At 54.1% G+C, this 10,080-nt stretch overlaps 1 protein-coding gene across 1 annotated transcript in view; it reads right to left on the bottom strand.

The window, feature by feature from the left end:
- Positions 1 to 4,932: 4,932 nt before the first annotated feature.
- AP3S2 (adaptor related protein complex 3 subunit sigma 2) overlaps positions 4,933 to 10,080 on the bottom strand; it is a 45,071-nt gene continuing 39,923 nt past the window's right edge. Inside the window, exon 5 of the mRNA XM_073227153.1 lies at positions 4,933 to 5,349. Within this exon, the coding sequence (XP_073083254.1) occupies positions 5,227 to 5,349 (123 nt within the window). The 3' untranslated portion in view covers positions 4,933 to 5,226. The remainder of the gene's footprint in view (positions 5,350 to 10,080) is intronic.

Here is a 10,080-nt window from a genome sequence, read left to right as displayed (position 1 = left end):
TAATGAAATTAAATTATTTGTGGACAAGGCTTTTTACTGCAGTATTATTTGTAATTCAGGAAAATCAGAAACAGCCCACATGTTCAGCTCTAGGTGACTGGTTGAATAAATTGTGGTCCTCCCATGTGAGGAAATACTACCTCACCACGAAAAGCAAATCATGTTTTATAACAACTGAATGAAACCATGGGAGAAATTTTTTTAAAAAATCCCCGAGTGGGGAAGTCCATTCTAAGTACCAGGCAAAACTTGAAGCCTCTAAAGCAAAGATTGATAAATTTGACTACCTAAAAAAGTAAAATTTCTGCATTGCAAAAAACATTACAAGCAAAGTCAAAAAGATAACTTTAAACTGGAAGTGGGGGAGACTGCAACTCATAACATAGGCACTTATATAGACATATCTTGAATACATAAGTGATGAAAATGATTCCAAAAATCCTTTTTAAAAGAATCAACAATGACTTCTTCAAATGGTGGAAAATGGGCAAGAGAAATGAAGAAACAGTTCATGGAAAGGGAGATTCAAAGGGGCCCTTGAACATGTGAAAAAATTCTCAGTATCTCTCTTAAAACGATAAACAAAAATTCTGTCTCTAAAGATACTATTCTTCACTTACCAGATCAGCAGAGACAAGAAAGTTCAGTAACATACTATTTGCAAGGGTGGGAGGGGAACAGGCACCCTCCTGCAATTGGGTAACACTCATTAAACATATAAACACGTGTCCGCTTTCATTCAGCACTTCCACGTCTAGAAACTTACCCTAGAGATGACATCACACACAAGGGAAAGGGTGACTGTATGTAAGCTTTTTGCGGCAACATCGTAGCTGCAGAGAACCTATCATGTCCACCAGTGGAGAAGGGACACGGAGCTCTTCTTGTCTGTCTGTGCAATGCAATGCATGGTATGTAGCTACGAAAAGGCTATCCATGGAACAATCTGCAAGGCATATTGGTAAGTAATAAAGGCAGGGGGCAGCTCATTGTTCAAGCAGCCTGTGTGATCTTTAAATTGTTAGATTTCTAGGTTTTTTTAGATTTTAAATTGTTAGATGTTTTTAATTACTATATTTAAAACATACACTATTTTTTTAGCAACCATCACCACCACCAAAACCGTGAAAACACCATTTTAAAAAGAAAGGAGATAAGACAGCATTAGGAAGGTGGTAGGTGTGGGGCCCTCACTGCTCCTGATCCCGGGCAGAACCCCAGGGGAGCGTTGGATGTCAGGGTGGGCAGGGCCCAGCTAGGACAACCCAGTGGGGCACTCTCCCAAAGCCGCCTCCTCTAAGCTGAGTCCTTGGCGACAGGGACAGTTGTCCCCAGGAATTCAGAAACAGCGTGGGGGCAGGCAGGAAAGGGCTGGAGACTCCCCGGCTCCCCCAGCCTTGATGGCCAGGAGCACTGTCTCCTCACCTGGCATAGTCCCTTCCCTACAGACTCCTCCCTCTCCCCGGGGAGCAGAGTGTCCTAGAACTGAGCACGTACTGCGCGTGGGTGCTTCAACGCTGAACCCAACACAGCCCCACCCAGGAGCAGGGAGACAGTGAGGAGGGAAAGGGTTATGGTTATTCATGCATTCATGTGATTGGTTAGTCAGTCAACAAATATTTAAGGAGGACACAAGGTGAATGGACACCGAGCTCGGCTCTGTGCACGCAGGTGGTACGTTCTCTGGGGGACTCACAGTCTACCTGGACACCAGCAGCAGGTATAACAGACTCTGAGGATGCAAAGCCAAGTCTGTACCATTTCCCACCATGTCCCAGGGCCTAGCAAGGAACTTGGCACGTATCAGCTAAATGAATGAGTTCCACAGTCATGACCGGGGAGGAAAGGAGAGACTCAGAGATCAGGGGGAGCTACTTGGTATGATGGAGGATTGAGTTGAATTAGCCTGATGGACAAGTGGAGGAAAGGTGTCCGCAGCAGAGGGTCCAGCATATGCAAAGACAGGGGGTTGGCTGTGTAGCCGGGCATGGGGCTGGTGCTCGTGGGACAGGACGCTGGAGCTTTGGAAGCTGGGCGAAGGGATTTAGGCTCTACCTCCAGGGAGGCTTGAGTCCCTTATGAATTTTGAGAAAAGGACACTGAGAGAGTTACTTTTCAGAGCAAACCCCTGAAGGTGGTTTGGAGGCCAGCTTGAGGGAAATGGGAGGAGGGAAGGGATGGCAGTTAGGAGGGGACAAGGGCTCTCCAGAGACAAGGAGCCCAGCAGCAGGGGGGTCTTCAAGGAGGGGGCGGGCAGCGGCAGGCGCAAGGAGGCAAGGCCTCTGGGAGACAGGGTGGGGCACTCACAGTTGCTACTGAGGTTTTTTTTTCTCATTGCTGTTGTTTTCAAGAATTCAGTTTGGATTTTATTATAAAATTGATTAAAAGCAGGTTTTATGAAAAAAAAGGAGGACAAAGAGCAGCTTTTAGAGCAAACTGTCTCAGCCAGGCAGGAAACAAGGGAGGGCTTGGTGCTGCTAAGCTGGGCTCAGCAGGGTCCTGAGCCACGGCAGGGACAGAATGGACACGGAGCCCAGTGGGAGGGACAGAAGTCCCCACGGCAGGCCGGGAAGCAGAGGGAGCCCCGCAGCCCGCGGCAGGTCCCACCCACCTGGTGCTGTGCCTCCTGCAAGTGGGCACGTGCTCCCAGCGGGCCAGCTCTGCCCTAGGGCTCCGGGCTTCCTGCCAGAGTCTGGCCTCTACCAGCAGGACAACGGACCTTGGTGGCTGCTTAGCCCGGCGCCTTCGCCTGCCTCACCTGTAAAATGGGGACAGTCCCTCACAGACCTGTGTGACCTGTATGGGAGGTATGCACAGAGCTTCAGGAAGCCTCCGCTCCTACCAATGCCTTCCAGGGATGCTGTCTGTGAAGTGTCTGCCTAACCAGTTTGGCAAGGCAGGTACCCCCTCAGGCCATGCCTCTCCCTGGGGGCAACAGCCTCCTTCCCAGGAGTCCTCAGCTCTGGGGCCCCCCCTGCCTCCTCAGCGCCCGCTCCCGCACCCCCTCGCAGGCCCTGCCCGCTCGTGCCCTTCCTGATGCTCCTCCCGGACCTGGAGCCCCAACCCTCCCCTCTGAGAGCTCCAGCCGCCCTCCTCCCTGCAGGCTTTCCCCCCACCTGCTGTCGCCTGTAACCCCTGCAGGCCTTCCTCCTGTGCACCCCGAGGCTACCAGGCAGCCTGTTCTCCTGTTCTCCCTGCGTGCCCACCTGCCAGCCTGGGGCCCACCTTCCCATCCAGGTGCTGCCCCGTGGTGCAGGCATGTGTGTCACATGCCTGTTTTCACCTGTGTTGGTGTCCTAGGGCTTTGGAAACAAATAACTACGAACTGGGAGGCTTAGAACAACAGGAAGTTATACTGTCACTGGAGGCCAGAAGTCTGAAATCAAGGTGTCAGCAGGGCCACACTCCCTCCAAAGCCTCCAGGAGAGGACACTTCAGTGCCCCCGTCAGCGTCTGGTGGCTGCGCCACTCCAATCCCTGCCTCTGTGGCCACGTGGCCTTCTCCTCCGCGTGTCTCCCGTGAGGACACCAGTCATTGGAGTTGGGGCTCACCAGAACAGTCCAAGATGATCTCATCTCCAGATCCGCAACTTAATTACATCAAACACCTTTTTTTCCAAATAAGGTCATAGTCACAGGTGCAGGGAATTAGGACCCACCGTTTGAGCCACCACATCCAGCAGGGCCCTGGGGCCCTCCTCAACCCCCTCAGCCTCCTCCAGGCCAGCCCCTCCCCACTCCCATGTAGCTCCCTGAAGTACACCCACCCTGCAACCCGCACCCCACATCACGCCTCCCCTGCCTTCAGCATCAGAGAGAAAATCATGAGGCTCCCTCCCCAGCTGCCCGTGGGGCCCCACTCTTCTCACACAGGGAGCCTTGCTCCAACTTGTCCCACCTCCCGGGGCTCCCTCCTCTTGCTCCGGCAGCCTGAGGTCTTGTCTAGAATTCCCTCTGAAAAGAATGCACTGGTAGGAACCCACATGGGGGGTGGGGGGGCCTGGTCCCTTCTCAGCCAGGGACCTTTCTCCACCGACCTGCTGTGAGGGCCCGTCAGGTGGCAGCATTCCTGGACTTTCTTCTCTTCAGAGCCCTGGGGAGGCTTGGAGGTCTCCACCAGCCCAGCTTGACCCCAGGGGCTCCCCAGAGTAATCCCGCCCTCTTTTGGGAGGAGGGCCACCTGCCCTGGGCCCAGGTCATGGGAGGCAGGTGGGTCCTCTTCCTGGTACTCAGACCTGCACAAACATGGCCCCAAGACTGCCCATCCAGAGAAGTGGGACCACGGGCTGATGGTCACAGAAGTCCACTCCAGGCTTCTGGGGGACCTGGGGCCTACATCTGGCTGGTGGGTTCAGGAAAGGGTTAAGCCTAGACCCCCTTGTCCAACTGGGGGTGGAGAGTGGACGGGGACCATTAAGAGTCAGGCTTTATGTCCTGGCTGTGATGATTATTAGCTAAGTGACTCTGGGCAAGGAGCTTCTCTGTGCCTCAGTTTCCTCATCTGCAGATAGTGATGACCTTTGCCTCACAGGGTTGGGGTGGGGATTCGATGAGGGGCACACAAAGCTTGTTAGGCCACAGGGCTCAAGGGTGCAGCCCTTCGTGGTTATTACCGGCAGCCCTGGGCTCTGCCTCTGGCTGGACCTGCCCTCCGGCCCCTGCCTCCTTTGTGGGTGGCCAGATCGTGAGGCTCGGTGATGCAGGGGTCAAATGTTTAACAGGGGTGGGAGCGGCTGATTTAGCATTTTCTGATCTCCATGGTGTAAATAATCCCTCCACATGGAGTTCGGGCTACCAAAGGAGGCGAAGTGGGGAGGCCGGGCTGGCGGCGCAGCACCCCAGGGCGCCTCTGCCACGGACCATCACGTGCAGGAGTCAGGAGCACAAACAGCAAGCAGATGTGGGAACCGAGTTAGGAAGCCACAGTTCTGAGTGTTACCTTTGTTTGTAATATATTTCATTTAATTGTAAGCACATGTACTTCAATCTTTAATAATAGCTATGTTTAGCAACTGATTCGCACAATTCCCGTAATTTTAACCCTTGGCTCTCTCCAGCTGGTGCAAACTGGTTCTAGACCCCCTCTGCTGCCATGCCATGTGGTGCCCCCTCTTCCAGGAGATGGGGGGGCTGCTAGGGTCCACCCACCTCCTCTTCACCCCAAGGAGCTCTTGAGGAACACCACGCTGACCTGGGGACCCTTCCCCTGCCTGCCATTCAAATTCCTTAAAGGTTAAAAGGCCCAGGGTTTGGACTCAGGTACACGGGGCTCAGATTCCAGATCCGACCTCGAATAGCGGTGTGACCATCAGCAAATAACTCAGTCTCAAGGATCCTCACTTTACTCATCTGCAAAAGAGAGATAAGAATTTTACTAGAATTCTAGTATAAAAGAGTTAGGTTTTCTTTAAATAGTTTTACTGACATATACTTATATACTTGACACCCAATCATTCAAAGTGTACAATTCATGTATATATTCTTGACAACATCTCCACAATGAGGATTATGAACATATCCACCACCCCTCAGATTCCCACGCGCCCCTCTGTATGATTTAACCCCTCCCTCTCACTCCTCCTCTCCCTTACCCTGTCCCCAGGAGCCACCAACCTGCTCTCTGTCCCTACAGATCAGTTTACATTTTCTAGAATTTTATACAAATGGAATCACCCAAATGGCATGTGCTTTTTGTCTGGCTGCTTTCACTCACAGGGTAGTAGTACAGGATTAAATGCACAGGGCCTGGTACGGAGCACGCCACGCAGTCCAGGTCCAGGACTGGCTGGGGCCGCCTGCAGCAGCCCACTGAGGCTACGTGATGCTACAGTAACAAAGTGCCCCTAAGTCTTAGCAGCTTACAATGAGATTCACATCTTGCTCAGATTAATGCCCTTCGTGGGGTGACGGCAGCTCTGCACCAAGTCAGCTCCACTCCAAAGCTCAGGTGAAGGAGCAGCCCTTATCTGGGACGCTGGTGTCTCCTGGCAGAGATAAAAGTGAACACGGCAGTGCCTGGCCAGGACTCCTGAAGTTCCTGCTTAGAAGTGGCACACCTCACTAATGCTCAGGCCATTCACCGAAGCGGGTCAGGTGGCCAAGCCTGATGTCAAAGGTGGGGAAGTGTCTTGCTCCCTCAGAGAGAAGCAGTGGATATTTTGAACTGTAATAATGCCCACCACGGCTGCTTCCACTATAATCATTTTTGTTATTGCTCAACCCCATCTATGAGCTGGAGGTCATACAAAGGCGCCACACACATGATGCAGCCTGACGTCCCAGGAGCCACCACCCTGGGCTGGGCTGCCTCACCCCTCCTCACCCTGCTCCGTGCCAGATAATGGCCCCCAAGCTCTGTCAGTTCTGACCCAGAATGTCCCATGAACCTCCACTTCTCTCCATCTCCACAGTCCTGCCCTGACTTGGTCTGGGCCACCACCAAAGGACTCCTGGGGTTATTTTCCTCCCCTTTCATCCATTCTCTGTACTAGAGCTAGGCTGTCACATCACACACGTAACCAGCCCCGGCCATGCTCCCCCCACACATAGACCCCTCCCTGCTCCCTGCGTCCTCAGTACAGGCTCCACCCCACTCCTGGCCTGACCTCCCTGGCCTCGTAGTCTCCACCCCAGCTCCAGCGCCTTGCAAGCCCTTCTCCACCAATCTCTTACCCCTCTGGCCTCCTGGCCTTGGCATGGGGGACCTGGCCAATTCCATGATGCTCGAGGGGCTTCCCCTGCCCCCCACAGACCAGCTCAGGGCCCCTGTGCCGGAGCACAGCGCTGTCTACTGTATGGATTTGAGGGCTGAGGACACATGACATCTTCCCCCCACGGAGGATGGCGGAGGAGCCCGGCGGCTGGGAGCGAAACTAGCAGGTGAAGAGAACAATAGTCACCACTACCTAGCATTTGCTTGGGTCATACCTTGTGCGGGTGCTATCACAAGTGCTCCCCATGGACTGATTCTTTTTTTTCCTTAAACCCATATGTTATGTTTTATTAAAATCTAATAAACCTTGAGAAAAACACACAATCTTACGCGAAGAACTAAGTGAATCTCCCCAAAGTGAACACGCAAGTGAAGCCTGCACCCAGATCAACAAAGGGAGCTCCCCCAGCACCCGAGGAGGCCACCCCGCCCCGCCGTCTCTGGCCTGCTGGGAGAACACTAACTCAGCTTCCAGTACTGTAGCTCACCTGGCCTGCGTGTGAGGTGCCAACAGGTGAAATCATACGGTTGACAGCGTTTCATGCCTGGCTTCTTACACCCAGTGTTGTTTGTTAAACGTACCTCCATTGCTGTGTGCAGCCGCTGCTTGCCCTCTCACGGCTGTGTCATATTCCAGGAGACCTACTGATTTATGCCGACTCAGTCCATTGTTGGTGCCTGTTTGGTTACCGCTGTGTTCGGCCATGACGCAGAGTGCTGCTATTAGCATGTTTGTCTGTGTCATCTGGAGGACGTGCACACTCGTTTACCATCACCGAGTCATGGGATAAACATGCTAATGCCAGCGGATTCCACCAGACACTTGCCCAGCTTTCCCACCAGCCACGTGTGAGGGTCCTGGATTAACCTGTAATCCTCGCAGCAATGCTCTGCTGCTCTTCCTCCCGGGGCAGGCTCCCCGCCGGGGGACTCCGGCGCCAGCCTCCTCTGCTTCCCGTCCCGGCTCCTGGACTCGAGCTTCCCGGTCAGCAGGGTCTGGGGCCTCGGGGTCCAGGGTGGTAGTGCTGGTGGCATGTTCCAGAGGATTTCTTTTCCATGTGCCCTCATCAGCTTGGTTTGGGGCTTTCCACCTTCCCTTTGAGCCTATGAAAGCTTCTTATAGCCCTTCAGTAAGCTTCTGGATTTGTTTCATTGTTTGCCACCAAGAATCCTGATAAAAAGGGATTATTTTGATAGAAGGGAGCTATTTTACTCCCATTTCACAGGTAAGGAAGTGGAAGCACAGAGAGGTCAAGTATGTTACCCAAGGTCACACAGCTGGCAGATGGCAGAGTCAGGATTCAGACCAAGTTGATACCCCATTCAGGCCCATAGGGTAAGTGCTTTCCCACACACTTACTACAACTAGAAGTAGGCAGCTAAATGACTCATTCAGGGTCACAGTGAATTAACAAGCCAGGCCTGTGACCCCCACCCCACAGCTTCCTGCCTTCAAGCCTGGAGTGTGGAGCTCCAGCACGTTGAGAGGGAACCAATGAGTGTGCATTCACCGGCTCACTGAATCATCACATACTTACTGACAGTTAAAGGGGGTCAGGCACTGTGAGACGCAGCAGCAACACAATGGCCCAAACAGTGAAAGACCAGAGGTGACACTGCATCGCCAGCACGGTAGGATGCAGCGGGGCCAGGTGAGGGGCAGGGAGTGACTGGGGAGGTAGCATGGGGAGGTCCTCTGAAGGTGGCGTCTGAGCAGGGCTGCCCTGAAGTGAGGCGTGAGGAAACCTGCAGCCAGCAGAGGAGACAGCAAAGGCTGGTGGCGGCTGTGAGCCCGGCGTGTTCGAGGAACCGCAAAGGCCAGTGTGGCTGGAAGGGAGGAAGCTAGGGTCAGCAGGAGATGAGGACAGGGAGGCAGGCAGGGGTCAGCTACGCAGGGCCCCGTGTTTCGTTCAGAGGCTGGTGGGAAGCCTTTGATAGGTTTCAAAGACTACAGGGCAGTGTTGTGGTCTGATTGACGCTTCAGAAGGTTCACTCTGGCTGCTGAGTGATGAATGAGGCTGGAAGGGGACACGCAGGGAGGCAGAGGTAGTTTGGAGCTGAGGTGGTGTCTAGGCAGGGGGTCAGGGTGGGGGGACATGGTGGTGAGACGTGGGCTCCAGTATGGCTGTCAAACAGGATCTGGGGCTGGTGGGCAGTGGGGTCCCCGGGAGAGGGCTTAAGCTTGGGGCTTGGAATGGGGGAGAACAGAGAGGCTGGGGCATCTGAGGCCTGAATCAGGGACCAAGCCAGGGACATTTGGCTCAGAGCAAAGGGGCCACCTGTGAGAACACAAAGGAGCCCAGAGCCACTCAGCAGGGCCAGGCCAGGGCTGGCAGTGGGGTGGTCTGACAGGAAAAGGTTGGAGCCCCAAACACTGCGGCTCAGGGAGGGCTGGTGGCGGGTGCCCGCTGAGGGCTGTCAATGTGCGCAGGCGCCGTGCACTGCCAGGTAGTGTCACTGTGACATGTCCAAGTTTGCTACAGATTTTGGACCCAGGGATTTCCTCCCAATCCCGTAACGTCATCATGCACTTTAAACACCTGGTGGGTTAGCTGGCACTGCCTGGAGCCCTGGTGGGGTCCAGCTGGTGAAGGGTAAGTAGAGGCAGGGAGCTCAGGAGGGGTATTCCAGCAGGAAAAGCACCCAGTCCAGCAACCTAGTAGGAGCAGCCTCAGCCTGGGCAGATGGACCCCACCCCCCCAGGGACACCTCCACCCCCCACCTGGTACTTCTGGGCTGAATGATCAGTGCCTGAGTCATGCTGGTAGCTAAGTATTTTGAATATCACCGGGGACCAATAGACCACCAGCCTGAGAAATGTACCTGCACCTCCTTTATATCATTTTGGCTGTGGCTTAATCCCACGGGTTTGCAAAGGGCATCCATTCTCATCAGTGCAGCAGAAACCTTCAACCTACCCTCTGGAAGGAGTGGCCCAGTCCTAGGAGGCAGGGGACGGCATCCTTATTCCCAAGCACTCCCTGGAGACCAGGCTGACGTCAAGAGTTGAACAAAAATATAAGGTTTGCTCTTGACAAGGCCCAAAGATCCCATTGCTCATGGGAAGTGTGGAGCCCCTCCAGGACCCTAACTCATCCAGGCCTGCTTGGCCAGAGGCCCTCACCCAGTCCTGGCCAAACACTGACTCCTTCTACTGCCTGAGGGACCTCTTGGCTTCCCCGCTGACTTCAGGGAAAGGGACTTCCAGGCCGTGTTCCCCATACTTCTGGTCCTACCAACCATGTTTGCTCTTCTGTCTTCAAACTCACTGTGAGGGAAGCTTCCCTTACCAGACTCCCACTTCCCCTACAGCTTTATTCCAAGGTGGCCTCTAGATATGGGCCCGGGACCCCTGCTGAGCCAGGTCA

This window comes from Manis javanica, chromosome 18 (assembly GCF_040802235.1).
Source record: "Manis javanica isolate MJ-LG chromosome 18, MJ_LKY, whole genome shotgun sequence".
NCBI classification, from domain to species: domain Eukaryota; kingdom Metazoa; phylum Chordata; class Mammalia; order Pholidota; family Manidae; genus Manis; species Manis javanica.
The sequence above is the reverse complement of the archived record's forward strand: the minus strand, read 5'-3'. Positions and strand labels throughout refer to the sequence as shown.